The 18,865-nt window shown below is 33.9% G+C and overlaps 1 protein-coding gene across 8 annotated transcripts in view; it reads right to left on the bottom strand.

Annotated features, from left to right (window-relative positions):
* PCDH7 (protocadherin 7) overlaps positions 1-18,865 on the bottom strand; it is a 256,931-nt gene that overhangs the window by 182,932 nt on the left and 55,134 nt on the right. The window contains exon 2 of one of the 8 annotated variants that reach the window (XM_025149786.3): positions 2,146-2,198. The exons of the other annotated variants lie outside the window; for them this stretch is intronic. Coding sequence (XP_025005554.2) covers positions 2,172-2,198 — 27 coding nt within the window. The 3' untranslated portion in view covers positions 2,146-2,171. The remainder of the gene's footprint in view (positions 1-2,145; positions 2,199-18,865) is intronic. 8 annotated transcript variants of the gene reach the window in all.

An 18,865-nucleotide genomic window follows, 5' to 3' on the forward strand; every position in this document is an offset into this window, starting at 1 on the left:
GTTTGAAAAGGCATGAGCAAATGTAAAGGTGTTCATAGTAGGGCTGTTACAAGGAAGGCACTCCTGCCAAAACATGGTATTTGCTGTATCATGCAAACTTCTGTTCTGACACAGAACAGAACCTTAACTATCATTGTAAGCATTTGATATGCACTTCAATAACACAACCAAGAGCTGGAAAAAAAAAGAATTGCAATCAATTCTGTATTTTCTGTACTATTAAAACGTATATATTAGAATTGCAAAGCAGACAGAAGTATGCAGTGTTACATACGTCCATAATAGCATTACAGAAAGCAAATATATGCAAATGTAAGCCCTTGAAAACATTTTTTTTTTAATTTAAAAAAAAACTCAGGTTTTAGAATAAATTTTAGAAAGGCAATTAAAGCCTGATCAGAAGGAAAAATGCAAGTAGGCTTTCTCACACTACACAGAAGAACATATTTTCACAACAGCAGGCATGACATTGGAAGGAAGAGACAGGTGTTAGAGAAACTGGATGTGAAGCAAAGAAAATGAAGACAGATGAATATTTGAAAAGCTTTTAAAATGTTTGGAATTTGAATGGGAACCAGAGGAAAAGTATGAGCATCAGTATGACACTCCCATAGTGGTAATTACTGAACCTTAGCATTCATTATCAGTGTCTCTGAAAACAGGGAAGTAATGTTCATCGAAGGCTGGATCCAGTTTCTTAAGACAGTTCAGACCAGGAAAGAGAAGACGACTCAGCCCGATGGGTATGTATCAGAAATAGAGGAAAAGATCTGGAGAAAATTTAGCTGTAGTGACAGAGGAAACGTGAAGGAAAATTAAGTTCACAGTCAGTGTGAATACTGCTATCCTCTCATCATGCAAGCACAAATGTCGAGACAGAAAGCAGGACTATTAATCCCTCTTGCTAAACAGGAATTTTCTTTCCTGTATTTATTGGAAGGAGACTGAGACGGTGAGAAAATATAAAGCAAATTACTAAAGAAGGATGTAGATATTAAATTCTATCAAGTACTGACCCATGAAAGACGTAATGACAAAAAGAGGTGGAAGGAAATTGCTTATATTCATTACTGTGAGATCAGAAAGCTTAAAGCCTAACATGAATCGATATGCAGGTGTAAAGTTCAGAAACATGTGGAATCATTGAAATATCTATCTTAACTTTGAAAACAAGAAAATTAACTTCCATACTTATATATGTCATAGTAGAGAGAAAAAAGATTAATTGTATTTTCCACATTTAATTGCCCAATGAATTTACTCATGTGTGAGATTAATATTTTCTTCATTTATTATGTTCAGAGAATCATAAAATTATAGAATACATAGAATGAATTGGGTTGGAAAGAATTTCAAAGATCACCTAGTTCTAACCCCTCTGCTGTGGGCAGAGTTGACACCCACTAGATGAGACTGCCAAGGGCTTCATCCAACCTGACCTTAAATGCCTTCAGGGATGGTGCTTCACAGTTTCTCTGGGCATCCTTTTTCAGCACCTCATAACCCTGTGAGTGAAAAATTTCCCCCTAATGTCTAATCTAAATCTCTCCCAATCTAGTTTAAAAAAAAAAAAAAAAAAAAAGGGGGGGGGAGGGGAGAAAAAGGGGGTCAGAACTAGTCTAAATAGGAATGATTATGTTCTTAATACTTGTATGGGTTGAACAAGAACAGCAATTTGTTACTGATAAATGCCACAGTATTCATCCTGTTATCCTCATATATCAGGATGAAAGGCTTCCCTTTACTAGTATAAATTTCATTTAGAATATATTCATGAAAAATTCATATTGACAAGGTAAAAATACTACTTCAAATGTTAATTTTAAGTATTAAGATGCATTACGCCAGTACATCTCAATGACTTTTCATCCTCTTTTTTTTTTCTTTTTTTCCTCTTTTACACATTAGCTACATGGAGACTTTTGCAGTTTCTGTATCCCCTTACTATTTTAACTAGTGGTAGAAAAGAAAGACAAGTGAATGAAACCAGAGAGAAAGGGTTTGGACTTCCAAATAATCTTAATTTTATGTTGAAATCAACTGCAAATCTTCTTTAGCAAGTTTCCCTAAGATTAGATTAGTAAATCTAAGGAAGTAATTCAGGAGTCCTAACTGGAATGCAGTGAAAGAATTTTGAAATCTTACATGCTCATACAGTAAAGATGAAACTTTCAGGTAGATGCTGTCAACAGCGATTCCTGATGAAGGAAGAAGAGAAGAGAATTTTAATTAAACTCTCTGGTACACATTCTAAAGTTTTGCACTCAAGTATCTTAGTGAAAGTCTTTATTACGAATAAATTTGATCGCTAAAAGCATGGTTTTTACAGATCTTATGATTTTAAAATTTGTTATTGAGACTGTATACAAACACTGACTTTTTATTGCATGTATTTTTATTCTGCTGCGTAACAAAGATGTTAGACAATCAGGTGGAGTTTGATGCATCAATGCTTTCCTCTAGGGATGGAAAACTGCAGAAATTGCATGCCCAGATTTTTCCTCTGGTAGTTCAAAATTAAATTATGCAAGATGCAGATAATGCCTACAGCCTGTCCAATATACAGAAAACTGTCTCCTCCACAGCCCTATTCTTTCACACAAGACCACTAAATAATTTCTCACCATTTGAGTATTCACATGACCAGTATTCTACTCTATGGTTTAAAAATACTGAATGAGTTTAACATAGCTATATATGAGGGTTGCTCTGAAAGTAATGTCTCCTATTTTATTATATCAGCCCACAGCATCAAACACAGAAGATGATGGTATGGCAGTAGAGTTTGAACATTTCCAACAATATTTTGTTACATTTTGTTGCTGTGTGACTGATGGCAGAGGAGGAGCAGCCTGACAAATGATGTTAGACATGGAAGTGCATATAAAACAAAGATATGTCATTGAATTCCTCCATGTGGAAAAAAATTGCACCCATTGACAGTCATTGATGATCTCTGAACAGTTACGGAGACCAAACAGTGGGTGTTACCACTGTGAAAGCTGGACTATGTGGGCAACATTTTCCTATCAACTACACCATCATAATAGTTGTGAAACATTGGGTCATCTCCATTGGTGCAGGGCTTTTTTTTTTTTTTTTTTTTTTTTTTTTTTTTTACAAGAGCAGCGTTCCAGCTCATGTTCATTGCTGATGAAAATGCATGGATAATAGCGATGACTATGTTGAAAAAATACTATTATTAGATGAGAATTTACTCTATCAAATAACGTTATTTCACTCTTTGCATCTGTTGTAGATTCCATGGAAATAAGTAGGAGGCATTACTTTTAGGGCAACCTATGTATGATTCACTATACTACACTGACAAGTCCACAGCAGCTGTGCACACTTCTTCCTCCAATAGCAACTTAACTTTGCAAAGATCAACATTAAATGCCATATGCACCTCTGCTAGAAATCTATCAGGTTGCCATGATAGCATGCTATGTACAAAGGCTGTTCACTGGCTCTGTACCCTCTCTGCAAGCACATAAAACCCTAATTACAAGATATGTATACAGAGTAGTTTCAGTGGGCTAAGGAGAAGCATTAACAAATACACTACTTCCTTTATTCTATGAGTTGCAGACCTTTTCAACCACTTTTTGTCTCCTTTGCCTGGACTTCCATCACAGTGGGGGAGACTGCTTCAAACTTCACCGTTATTATTCTGAACACAACTAACACCAATTTTTTTTTCTCTTATTCTAATTTCATTTCAAAACACAGAGTAAACAAATCTGGAATAACAAACATTAACTAAAAACCTGAAAAGAGATGATATTGTGACATGCTAGTGGGAGCATGATTGCCCAGTTTCCATTACCAGTTCAAATGTTAATGAGACTTCTTTTCTTCTACAAGTTTACTACTAGAAAGTATCAGAAAACACCTCTTAATTTTTATTACATACTTGCATTATAAAACTTTATCTATTTGTTTACCTAGTGGTGCAATTATTTATTTGTCTCCTGGTTGGGAGTGCAGGGGTAATTACCTTCTTCTCTTCAATTACTTAGCTTTACTTTGTTTCCACTATACATATTTTAAGACTTCATTTCCTCCTACCTCCCCAAAATCTCTTAATTCCATAAAGCCCAACACCAAGCCATTAAAGGTGAGCACAGGGGAGATTCAGGTGTCCTTGCAAGCTAACTAGTACCTCTGCTGTTAAAAGCAATGAGAACTGTTTTTTCCTGGCTGCCAAGGGTTTACGTGCTATTTCAATAATCATCTCTGCCCATTCAGAGGAAAAATGATGAGGCTGAGGTTCTTCTGTATACTCTAGACTAAAAATCAAATCACCAAACACTTTCAGAGACTATATATGAAGACATTGACAATATTCTTCTTTCTTAACTATTCAAGCACGCAGCTTTCTAGAATGTAAGGCTCATAAAACAGAATACAGCAGTGCTCACACTGAAAACAGTCATTGGTGAATTTCTTAAACTGCAGAGGTGCAAAGGAAACACTCTTTGATAAACAGAACAAATCCTTTCCAAACCCACACAGGTTAAAAATGCTAGCTGTCATGTTTGTTTTATAGCTTATCTTTTTTTTTTTTTTTTTTTTTGGCTTAAGTTGCCCTAAACAAATATCCTCGCGGGTATGATTAAAATTGAGATAGGAACACAAAAAAAGATTTTAAATGTTACCAGCGCTGTCGTGTAAGCAAGCCATGAACAGGGCATATCCCATCATGAGAACAAGACACTTTCCTTTTCTTTCTTTCTTCCCTTCAATTTAAAGTAAACAACAAATATCAATGTTCTTGAAACTTAAAAGGTAAATAATTTATAACAATTACAGCAGCTGCATTGTCTCTGCCTTGTGGATGGAAACCACAGACAAAAATGCCAAACATACAGAAGTTTGAAACATTTGCAGAGTTTGTATCCGTTAGTCTTCCTTTTCTTACACCTAACTAACATAAACTAAGCCTTAGTTCTTTTCTCTTATGTTCCTGTAATTGCTTCTAGCACATACTGAAAAGGCTTCATCTCTTCATGCTTCATAAAGCACAGTGTGCAACAGGAGAACTTCCTGAAATCTTGTCAATGTTGTCACATTCCTTTATTATATTTATCTATATCAAAAATGTTCTTTCTAGGCATTTACCACTACATGTCTTATTTTAGACAAAAACTTATTCTATAACATGCTATAAAAATTTGATTGAGTTTTGCAGTTTTCTCATGAAATTTTTCAGCAGACAATCTTCAACAGTAAAAAAAAAAAAAAAAAAAAGTTGGCATATGACAAAGAATATACGGTAGTTGCTTTTTGAACAACCTAAAGTGTACTAGCTCTTTCAAATTTCAAAAAAAAAAAAAAAGGGGGGGAAAGACAGTTCTCAAATACAGAGAGCAAAACTCCTGAATGGATCAGAGACCAGGGTTAAAAAGATGAACAAATTGAAGATTGCTTGTCTTTGTACACCAGAAAAGAGTATTTCTAGTCCTAGCAAGAAGAGCACACTAAATACTTTGAATGAAACTGTTACCAGGTAATACACAAAATATTTTTTCTCCTTAAGTATCTTAGCAAATAATTACTTAAAACTTCTGTTTCTATGTCAGAATAAATAAACTATATCAAATCATTGAAATCTCCTAACCAATTTTGTTCAAGGATTGTTATATATATATATATACACACATATATATATGCATCTTATACGTATATAATATTGGTTATAACTGCCTTCCTGCAATGCATTCAAGTGAATTCTACTTTGTGTTTACTTCAGAGCAACTTGTACTTTATATTTTAAATTTAATACACATTAAAAACATTCTGTGTAAAAATTAAACAGTATCATGTTCTAAGATGAAATGTAAAACTCACTTTCTAAACATGTAAAGATCTCTTCTGCTCATTTTTTAAGCCTTCATTTTATCGACTTTTTTTTTTTTTTCCCTAGATGAGAGCACCTTCCAAATTCCTTTCTCAGGCAATGATTTAAACAGTGTATTTATGTGAAGGACTTCATTTGCTATTTTGAATCAGCGAAGTTCCTTTCAGCATCCTCTTTTTAAGGGGTATTATTATTGTGTTTTGGATTCATGTCTCAGTATTGGAACTCTATTTACACAGAGACCAAAACGTTCCCTTTTAGAAAACGCTGCACTGAATTTTGTTCATTATTTGTACTTTTCTCCATTTGTTTTCCTTTGGCATCAGAGTGAGCAGCATTGCTTCAAGATATCATTTGTCCTACCCATTTTCTTTGATACTCCCTAGAACTATTTTCTACATACACAAAAACCATCTGAAATAGAAAAATCCAAAATAATTTCTAATAAGGGGGTATAGTGAATGTAGAAGAAACTTAGGGGAGAGAGGGAATTAACATACTTTAGGAAGAAGCTAAGTGCTGCTTTTTATATTTTATTTCATATAAAACCAAATGGAAGATGGTTTGTCCTGAGCATTTATTAAGACACTGTATAGAATATGAATTTACATACATCAGACCTAAGTCTGCAAATTGCTATCATTCTGGCAATAACTTGTGAGAGAATCTAATTTCTTTGTTGCTCCTGTGTACAGTACCATGGTCTCCATTACTAGAAATTTTCTTGGTGTCTTTTCATAGAGTTAAGATGGTATTTCGTACGAGATTATCACTGTCCATTCAGTTTCCTGTCCAGGTATGAAATCAAATGCACTAAATGGATGGGAAGTACCATCATCCCCCAAAAAACAGTTCTCTAAATCTTGATAATAATAGGAGTTAACAAAATATTTTTTATCACTTCTCAAATTGAGATTAAAATATTTGAAAGCATTTATCTATTGCTTATTGTGAAAGAAATTATGATATACACTGCAAGATATTAATCATTGTCTCTTTCCAGTACATTTACTACAGGTTATTATTAAAACAAAACCTGAAAGAATATCTGAAAGAATACCAAAAACCCTGGATCATGGCCCTTGGTTGTTAGTGACAATTATAAACGATCTCATACGTATCCCAATTTTCTGTCCTTGATAAATTTGAATTAAAAATTATTTCTATGTGTGGCATAATACTAATGCACATAGAAAGTTTCTTTCTAGTAGTTTTTGCGTAATACTGATGTAAAACAAAGTCACCAGCTACTACCTGAAATGTGTATTAATTCTGTGGCCAATAAAGACTTCAAATTATATTAAGTGATTAGAATTCCTTTATTATATTTAAAAGGCAGTTTGGAGTAAAGTTTTGTGTTAAAAGTTCACTTGCGTGTACAGAACACTGCAGAGTGGCCACAGTAAATTTTAAACAACTTTTCTTCGTTAACAATAAACTGCAGACAGACACTACTCACAGATGGAACCAAAAACTAATATATCTTTATTCACATATTACCCAATAAAATGTAGGCTAAAATCCAAACTGTAAATCTCATTTATGTATAATTACAATATGTTAAAAAAAACATATGGTCACAAAATGACAGAAGTGTTCTGAACATCAAAAAAAAATAATTGTGTGTAGGACATGGGGGCAAACTATAATCTCCTGCTTACTAAGCAAATAAAGGAAACACCAATCATTTCTTCCAACTAACTCATGATGTAAATATTAATGAATCAAAGATCAGTGTAGGGAGTTCAAAACTTCAAGCACTGTACAGGAACCTGTACTGCACATAAGTCCAGTAAAGATTTTGAGTCTTGTTTTGCACTTTCTCACATCTTTGGGATAAAAGAACTAGCCCTCTTACAATCTCCTCTAGAACATGATATTTCCCAGATTAGCTCTATATGAGGTAACACTCTTATCTAAGTACATGTTTATGGTGATATATGAGCACGTGTGCACATACATACATTTCATATATGCATTCACATACATAAGCCAGCAATGACACAGAGTATATTACTAGAATGAAATACATTGCCTGCATGCAGAGGAGTTCTGCTTACACCCACTGAGATCCTTATAATTTGAGGTACTGTGTAAGATATATTGCAGAAAAGCTTGTTTGCCCTTTCATTAAATTTAGCAATTAGAAGCAAAAAAAAAAAAAAGTTAGTTTTGCTACACTCACTAAGTAATCCAGAACTTTCTAAACATATGGAGCACAGGCCACTGAGAGACTTCCAAGTGTTCTTTGGATCGCTCAGCATTCACATTATTGGTCTTAACTAAAAACAACCAAAAGATAACACAGCACTGAAAAGCAAGCTGGAATATTATATTCTCATCTAGTGTGAAGACCACAGCTTGTCAAACACTGATACAGCCCCAGAAAGACAGAATGGCAACACAGAAGGAAGAATGTTTTCAAGAGCAAATCTCACATTAATGAAGTTCACTGGATGTGGGAGATACAGGGAAAAAAAAAAAAAAAAAAAAAATCACTTTCCCACTAGCTCCTTACACTAACTCCTCATAAATGTGACAGAAATCTCAACTTTTCTATACATCTCAGATTTTATATTAGTTTCCGTGTTCCTTGGATTCATCATTACTCTCCTATGGGTATTTTGACTGACATTTATGAAGATTTACATGTTTACTTACTGAAGTAGTATAAGTGAACAGAACATCAAAGTGAATTATTGAATATTAAATACATCAAAAGCACATTTTCATAAACACATAAGCAGAAAATTATCACATTTAGGGAACTGTCAAATTCATTATTCAATGAATTCACTTTTCTAATAGTGATCCCAGACTCAGTGAAGGCAACAATACCACTAGAGAAAGTTAAAACATTGCAAACTGCTTTTTCTTTCACTGCAAGAGCAGAGGTTTTAACCAGGAAGAACTGGTAATAAAATTCTAAATTAAAATTCCAATTCCAGTGGGGATTTTCAGATATCATTTCATTCCTATGATTTATGATTTCCTCAGTAGTACTACAGCACTAAGAGATCATGTTTTTCATATTAATATAAAATGATGAATACCACTGCAATCAGTAACATTGACTTTCTCTTTCATCAGCTAGTGGTCTAGTGCTGATCAGATGATGAAATCAGCAAGAGTGAATTGGTAAACCAGCTGGAGAAAGCATTTCTAATATGATTTAAAAGAACAGAAGCAACAAAAAACAGGAGCTTTCTCACTTTGTTTTGGTGCACTTCTATTTATAAGAGAGTAGTTTCATTTATGTCTGTGAAAAGTGTGTATAAAATCCTTCTCTAATGCTTAGGACTAAGTTACAGAACAATTCAAATAAAGTGAAGAGATAATATTTTTCCTAAGTCTTCCCCTCTAATTCTAGAACAGGAAATATAAATATATGTATCATGAGAAATCAATATTTTTATTCCTTTTCACTCCATCAGTCATACAGGAAGAAAAAAAAAAAAACAACAGAAAAAGGGTACCATATCCCTCTTTTGCGGTCTGAATTGACTGAATGGGAGTTTGACGAGTCTAAAAGCCCAGCAAAAGACACACAGAACCTCCCTCATTAGATTTTGCACAATAGTGACTACTGAGGGCTATGAATGCACAGTACTATGAGTAATAAAACATCTGTCTATTACATAATGTCACTAAGTATGTTCCAAATGGTTTGCATATATTAACCCACAAATACAGGCTGGTACTTATTTAATGCAAAAACCAGACTAAATAATGGTGTTTCTGAAAGACCTTAGAAGTCCACTACACTATCCAAATATCTCATATTACTCTAAGGAAAGAGATATTGTTATGCCACAATAAAAAATAGCCACATTAACAACTCTTAGTGACAGGTAGAGATATCTTTGGGAAATCCACCCACTCTAGTGAAATGCTTTAAGTAAATAAAATATCTTCTTGTATGTACAACTGCTTATAATCTACAAATAAAGCAAATATGAGGATGGTTTGTACGTACTGAGACTCAGTGTATTCACAGCACTTCATATTGCTTTGAAATGTAGTCAACATCCCAACATGGTACCTTCTAACAATCAAAGTCCTTCTTTATATCCAGACTGCGCGTGGTTTGATTGGAACCCCGTTTTACAGTCCACTCTAAAAACCCTCCACAATCCTGGTGATAAATTATTTTCAGATTTGCATGCTTGCTGTTAGCTTTAATGAATGATGTCCTGCTTTCTTATTGCTGAAGCCACATTTCTTTTTAAGCAGCTATAACAGTCTGACTGTGTAATACAGAACTAGATCAGTAATTATAAAAGGGAGTCAAAACCATGACTACTCTAATGTACATTCTTCTAAAAGACTAGTTCAGAAATGGGAATATTAAACTATTGTTTCAAACAGAAGTCTAGGGATTTAAATGAATAGTCTAAAAAAAAGGAAACAATAAAAAAAACCACTTTTCCTCTGTGAAGTTATCTACACTTTTAATTAGTAGCAACACATACTGTGTTATTATCCTATTGGGATAGGTTATTAAACTATCCCATAGGCTGATATCATTACTTACAATGAAACATAAATACAGAATTGTACGATGTTTATCCACATCTGGCCATGTTTATCATCTGATAATTTGTCAGTTGTCCATACTGAGACCTGACCCAAAACCCAATGAAATTGCCGAGACACCTTTTACTTTCTTGAGTCAGAAGTGAGTTTTAGGAAGAAGTTATATGTTGTTGACACTTACACTCCAGCACGCAACACTCCAAGCCCATTTTGTAACCATTTTGTCTTCTGAAGCTTTAATATCCATGGTAGGTTAGTTTAGAAGAGGTTTATCAAAAAACAAGACCTGAGACTATCCATAGATTTTGTGAAATCACTGCATGGCTTTGAACAGAGAATATTTAAAGGAGATTTTGTTTTTAATGAAAATAGATTGAGATTTTATATGTAACCAAGACTCAGGTATTTATTTTATTTTATCCCAGAAGTAATTCAAGAGAGATCATCCAGGTTACCATATGGACTGTATTTCATTCCTCCTATCAAAAGTAGATTACAGAGAGACTAAAGCAATTTACGATATTTTGAGCTTACCAGCATTATTTTGAATAAGATAATAGATGAGGGAAGCATGATTGGCAGCCATCCCAGATATACAAATTACAACATATTCAACAGACTTTCAATGGATTTTAAAATTGAGTATTAAAAGATCTAGTGATAAACTGATCTTCTCTTTTTTAGTATAGTAATTATTCTTTAAGTATTATTATTCACTATAGTTTCCTTCAGAAAAAAAAAAAAGTTGCAGTATTTCTATTATGTCCTAAAATAAAATACTGTAAAACTTGAAAGCATACATTGAGGTGTTCAATATGTGCACAAAGAAAAGACCTGTGGATGTGAAGAAAACACAAAGCGTATACAGTGAAACAGGAATTCAGTATCAGGTGCTAGATACCAATGTACATGCCTGAAGACAAACATTCCAAATACTTTTTCTTTCTTGGTTATGGCTTGTTGGGAAGCAGTAACTGCAGCTGTACAGGCCCTGAAAGACAGATGCACAACCCTAAGAGATTGCACAGATTTCCAGAACTTTCCCACCTGCTGCTTTGCTGAATTCACACTGGTTATTGAAAGATGTGGATAAACCACCTGTACATTAGGGGAGCAAACTCTCTCCCACTGTAAGAGAAGAGCGAGTCAGAGACAGTTTCATGAAATGGAACGCGTACCAAGTCCATAGGACCAGATGACATGCAACCCAGGGTCCTGAAGAAGTGGCTAAGGTGAGGTCCCCATTGACTGAAAAAGGGAAATATCACTCATTTTTAAGAAAGGGAAAAAGGAATATCTCAGAAACTACAGGCTGGTAAGCCTTTCATCTGTGCCTGGGAAGATCATGGAACAGCTCCTGAAGATATCTCAAGAGACATGCAATACAAAGAGGTGACCTGTGACAGCAAGCATGGCTTCACCAAGGCCAGATCATGCCTGATCAATCTGTAACAATGGGAAAAAAATAACATTCTGAAAATGGCAGAGCTGACATCATTATATCAGAATTTAGTATTTTAATTCTTTAATATTAACACATAAGAGTACAGTGCAGGTGTAGATGAAAAACATCTTGAAACTTTTAAATATCAGTGCATCAACCAGCAAATTTCCATTGTCAGTCACAAATCATAAGCATTCATTTAAGCAATCTTCACTGTACCTGAAAGATATTTTTATACCCATTTAATATATCAGATAATCCAAGCACAGAAAGCTAAGGTGACTTCTTCCACCCCACAAAAACAGGTCAGTGTCACCAGTAAGAATACAAGGCAAGATCTCTGATTTCCACTTCCCAATCCTATGTAGTAAACAATATTTTAAAAGGTGATCCATTTGAATTTAGGATAGCTCATGCCATAAATTTAATTTTTACTGATAATAGCAATAGAGAAGAAATAAGTCCTACTGTATGCACGTATTATATATATGCAAAAATCTTCAAAAGAAAATATCAAGAGAATTCTAGGTAATTAGTAGACTAAATGGCATTTCAAAAATCTTCCATCTCCTTTTATGCCTTGCTAATGTATTATCTTCTTGCATCACTTACAGTAATGAATTCCACAAAGCAGAGGTCCTGACATTGCTGTCTGACCTCCTATAGTTGTAAACTCTATTTTGGGAAAGCTGTTTTTTTCCCTGAAAAGATAGCAATAAACCACCAGTTCAGTCACAGGTATGAAAAGTTTAATAAAAAAAATTTCACTAACAACAAGTATAAAAACAGTATGCATTTGTCAGGAGTCTTTCTACTAGAAAGAACTTAAGAGTGAAATCAAAATCTACGTGGTGCTGCTCACTGACAGTTCTAATTTCAGTGAGAATGATTCAAAGCAAGATGCAGAAGTCTGCATGGAAGAGCTCCCTAGCTCAACATAAAACAAAATTGCTTTATATTTAAAATCTAATGCTATATTTAGAAGTAAAATCTATTTTTAAATAGGAGATTAAAATTTTAAATACAGCTTTTTAGCATTGAGCCATTTTTAATTTTTGTATTAAGGCCAGAAATTGACACCTTCAATACTAGAAAAATAAAGGAAAACTAGAGCCTTCTCTGAGAGAATGTTTGTAGCTCCCTACACCCACACACACACACACCCACCCACACACCAAGTTCTTTGGGAATGCTCTTATGTCTACACATAATCCAGGCACAAGTTTTGCTTAAGAGCCATGCCCAGATTCATAAAGGGATCCAAATGGTCAGCTTTGAAAGACAATAAACTGAATTCCACAGGTAACCAGTAATTAACAACTCCTTATCACTGCAAGACGCTCAGACCAACTTCTCATACTTTTAACCATCTGAAACAAGAGGTAAGCACAGCACAGTATCACAACATGATATCAATTTTACAGACACAAGTAACTATTATTTTTATTCTCCTTTAACTGTCCTCTCTATGCTACAGTCTCTTCATTCTGCATAGGAAATATCTAGCTAATTGCATTGGAAAATAAACCTTTTTTATTCCACAACACTGCCTATAGCTGCTTACGCCAGACTCCCCGCAGCTTTAATTCACAACTTCATAATGCCCTCCAAAGAAAACATTTCAAAATGAAGGATTTGATCAGGATGAAGGTGAACCAAGAAAAACAGATCAACCACAGCCTATCCAGTTTCCCCTCTTATAAAATAAACTTCTCAGGACAAAACAAACTGTCTTCATTTGAGCTGGAATGGATTTAATTTTCTTCATAGTAGCTGGTATGGTGTCATAGTTAAGATTAAGGAGGAAAATAATGTTGATAACAAACCAATATTCTAGTTGTTGCAGAACAGTGCTTGAACTAAATCAAAGACTTTCAAAGTGCTTGCACTGCCCTGCCAGTGATGAGCTATAAGTACACAATAAGATGGGAGGAGAAAGAACCAGGACAGCTGACCAAAACTGATCAAAAAGTTGGCATCATACTGAACAATAAAACTTCAGTGAGTTAGCTGGGGTGGGGGCTGCCATTGCTCAAGGACTGGGCTGGGCAATAATCAGTGGGTGACAAGCAATTGAACTGTGCATAATTTGTTTTTGTTTGTTGTTGCTGTTGTTTTAACTTTTCTTATTAAACTGTCCTTATCTTGATCCACAAATTGCCACACTTACCTTCTCTGAATCTCTTCTCCACCCCACTGGGGGAGAATAAGTGAACAGTTGCGTGCTGCTTAACAGCTGGCTGAGTTAAACCATAACAGTTCTTTTGATACTCAACATGGGGCAAGAAAAGTTGATATATCTATGCTATATATCTATGTTATTACCTATACTGAGCGGTTGCAATGGTTGCACAATACTATTTCACTGATTGCTTCCATACTATGCCTTTTTTCCAGTTTGTACCAAGTCTTTACCCAATGTCAATAATTTCAATAGATTCACACTTCACAGTCTTGAAAATCCTCAAATAAAAACAAATATACTATCTATACTTGAAACGAAAACAAGTTTAAGTTGCTTCCTGATATTTTAGAAAATAAATAATCTATAAAATATTCTCTTATAGGCAACATGGTTAAATCTAAACCATTCTTTAATGAATGCACATCAAAATGTATGTCTAAAGAACTGTCCCCTATGCATAATGATGAAAATTAATATGTATTTCAAACAATTTGTCCAGGAGGCAGCTTATAGTTACTAAACAAAAATAGTTCTGCTCTGAAAGCCACTTCTCTCAGTTGCAATGAAATAGAGGGTATTAAAGTATTTCTACAATGTCACACCTCTTTTTATAGACGTTTCTACAGATCTCAACATCATCTTATGAACAGTTCTCAAAACAAAAAGGAACAAGCTATTAAGCTATTACCCATCTTTAGGGGCATAATGAGTAACGAAAGTAAATCCCTTGTTTTCTAGGCCTGTAACAGTTAATACAAGTCTAGCTTCCTCCACCTCCATAAAAAAGGCACTGTGAGGTTAGTAAATTCTAATGTACTATCTTCCATCGTTAGATATATGCTAAAGAAAGTGAGATGAGAAATTTCTACTTAAATGCGTTCGATGTTAACTGACATTACAGTTAAATGCAGAAGTGGTTTTGAATTTGAATGCATTTAAAGATTCTCTTAGAGCAAAGGTCTTTGTGTAGTCACAGGCAGGGAGACTCCAGAAAGGATATCATCTTAAATATTACAAAACCAGCTCAGGCTGAGACGAGCAGGCTTCCAGAGGGGCCTATTTCTCACCATGAAATCTATCAATTGTGAACCTACACTGCTAACTTAGATGAGACACCAAGTTTTATAATAACCACACACTCTCATTAAAACTTATGCATATGTAAGCCAGATTATGTGCTAATTTATTTAGATATGGAAGCTGAGATCAGGGCAAGTCAGGTTTGAGTTAGCTTTACTCTGCATAGGGAGCATCTCTGCAATTCTCACAATACAGAGGTGAATGAAAGAATCAAGTTGTCATTTTTCTAGCAGATGAACATTTATGATACAAAACTACACCCAAATACTCTTCTAGAGTTACTCAGTCCATATAACACCTTTGCCTGCATTTACTAAAATAAAATTACTCTGAACAATATCCAAGACGATTATTTTTCTAGAAACAATTGTCTGTGTACAGCTTCAGAGTTAAAAGAAAGGTTATTGTGCATCAAATGCTAATTTAAAGTTATTTTACTTTCTGAAAAGCAACACTACAAAATACAACCTAAACAGATAATTAAGCCTAGCAAAGCCTAACATTAAGCCTGATACAGCCCAATAGGCTACAGAGCATAATTAAATTTTCCGATATTCTTCAGAACAGTTTTCTCCACCACACTTCCAATACTAGCTTTCTCAAAGATAATAATTATATATAAGATAACTGTGCATAAATTATAAATAATACAAATATGTTCTAAACAGGTTAGGCCAGCAATTTCTATTCGAAACAGTTTTACTGAGATAAGCTGAAGCTGTTTAAATGTGAAAAGTAATCTAATCTGGAAGAAAATTAATTTTGAACTAGATTTGAAAACATTACTGCTTTTTTTGAATTCTACCTCTGAAGACTGCCAAAGGTTCTGTTGTAAATGTCAGGGGACATAATGAACTTCGCATCATAATTCCCTCAGAAAGGGTGACAAACTGCTTTCCTGTGATAGATAGCTCTGATATAATTTCTAGCAACTATGGATCAAATGAAAATTCCCTGCTGAAATAGTCTGTAGGGGTATGAGGCACATTCTAACTAAAAAAAATGGCTTAATTTTAGAAATGAAATTGTGTAAGCACGTTCATAGTGTTAGAAAGGGCCATTTATGGCATTCATCATATTTTACACTCTTAAAGTAGATTTCTGTAAAATATTGAGAACTGTATAGAATCTGGAATTGTTCCTCACATCATTACAGTGTGACCTAAATATAACAGCAGAAGTCAAATATAATATCTACAAGTACAATAGTTTGTTTTGTTTTGGTCCCAATGACGGGGAGATAATCTTGAATTTAAAAGTATGCATAACAAATATACATTGGAAATATAAATCTGTCTACTGCATTTGAGAATAAAAATTTTTCACTAGTAAATCAAGATTCAGTCAACCTAGTGACCCTCAAACATCAGAATGAATAATGGGCTAAGTATGGGTTATCACACCAGATTTATTTATTTTAATGTTGATTGGTTAAATCTATGACTGTCTAAATGAAGATTGCAGGAAGAGAAGGAACAGTGGTTTTTAATAAACCTGAGAAACCTCAAGAGAAAATTTTAAGTTGTTTAATGAACCTTCACTAAAACATTTTATTTGAATCTAATTATATTGCTCTATCTTAGAATAGAAAGTAGTCTAGGCAGTGAAAGTTTGTTTAGTTTGATCCATTAGTTTAGGTTTGACAGATAGTTAGTAACTCAATGACTTCTGAAGAGACCATACCTAATTCTTCAGCTACATTTAGATTTGCCACTGGCATCAGACTCTACAATTTGTGACAACACCCAGTCCCAAGTATAGCCAATATGAACAGAAAAGCTGCGTCACATAGCAGAAATTATATAGGAAGGGCAAGCAGTGGGAAATTATGCTAATAATTCAGCTAATTTGCATTTTAAATAACTAAAACAATTGCATATCACAACTTTCTTTACAGCTTCCTACAGATATTTCTTGTTCTTTAGTTGTCTTCTATAAAAGATGAAAAGAAACTGACGCTAACAGTAGAGTTGTACATACTAAATACAGGCCACCTCAATGGGTTTATCTGACCTGTTCATATGAATAAGGTAAGTCACTTTTGGCTTTAAAGGCTCTACTTAAGCTCCTACAAGGTAGGAAAATTAGACACATAAGGATGTCATTTTCTTCCTCGACCATGTACGACAACGGCAAAAAAGAAAGCAAAATGCCCCTTCTCACAAATGAGCTTTCTCTCCTTCATTCTGACAGAAGAAAAGACATTGCCCAACAATGAAGCAGCCATAGGAGGGAAAGATGAAAGAAACATATGAAAGAATCTATACTACCGCTTGTTATTTCGAAACTCCCAGTGTCTTGCAAGTTGATGTCACAGAAGAAAAAAAAAAATCCTTCATCTGGTCTCCCACTGTTATGCTAACCTCTCCCTGCTGGGGGTAAAGCAGGAGGCAATATAGAAGTGCTTTTATTCTATACAAATTAGCTTGGCTGCTAAAATACATGCAATTGGAAAACTAAAGTATTTTTCAAGAATCCTCTACTGGTAATTGCTTTTGACCAGAAAAATTAAATACAGAGGAATGAAATTGCAATGAACACAAAAGACATACTTTTGATTTCATACCTGGTTGCAGAATAATTTTGTAGAAATATCAAGTTGCTGTATCTGAGATGAGAATCTGACCAAACATTCTTAACATTTTTCTGTTTTCCAGCTTAAGCTTTTTTTCCTCACACTAATATAATATCTATACCTAGAAAAAAGTTAACATTTCACAAAAGTATTTTCATACTTAACACACTTATTTTTTTGTGAAATGTTACATTTAAATATTTATTACTTTTCTCATCTTCAGATGACATGTACAACAGCTCTGGAATAAGATCTAAGGACCACAGGTATTTCGTATCTCATTTATAATGGTATACTGAGATGAAGGAAAGGGCTAGAATGCAAAGGAAACGATCTGTATGACTATCACTTTGACAAAGTTGTTGGTATTAATTTTTATTCTCTATTATTCCTAATCAATGCATCCCAGTTGAGAACGATGCTTTTCTTGATTTCATTTTACATCCTTTTCCTTCTTATTCCTGTATGTTTCAGATTTTACTTCTTTCCTCTTTGTATTTTATTAATGCCTACGGGTCTCCTTTATGCAGAATTGCTAAAGATTTATATGTGTTTTCATATCAATGAGTTCCAAACTAGGAATTAAGTATACATAAACAAATTTCACAAAAATCTGAATGTGTTAAAAAAAATGATTAATTTCTTATTTTAATTTTACACATTGATTTTGCTTACAGAAAACAAAATCAACATAGTAGCAGTATACAGACTTTAAAGTTTTGATAACATATCTCAGTACAATACAGAGATCAAAGGCTCTATCGTATCATAAATTCTTCCACATGGAACTAATTATCACAAGTGGAAAAAAAAAAGTAGCAGACTACCAGTTTTGAAGACAAACACAAAGGGCAATGTAATTCAGACATAAATGAATAACAATCATGAAAGAAAAAGTGGTTCTCAGCACTGTTATTAAAATAGTTGAAAAGCCGTATTAATAAGGAAGGACAGTGATAATATACACTTTTGTTTCAAATATATATAATAGTTCCCTCACACATTTATACCAGCTTTGTATATCCTAGAAATTTGAATACATTAAAGTTAGGCTTTATTCATTAGAAAAGAAAAAAAAACTGTTCAAAAATTGTTTGTACTTAAAATACACTGTTTTATTATTACTTATGATGAATAAGAATGATATGAATGAAATAATTACTTAGGAGAAAATATTCTGCC

The sequence above is a fragment of the Gallus gallus genome, chromosome 4 (genome assembly GCF_016699485.2).
Source record: "Gallus gallus isolate bGalGal1 chromosome 4, bGalGal1.mat.broiler.GRCg7b, whole genome shotgun sequence".
In the NCBI taxonomy this organism is placed as follows: domain Eukaryota; kingdom Metazoa; phylum Chordata; class Aves; order Galliformes; family Phasianidae; genus Gallus; species Gallus gallus.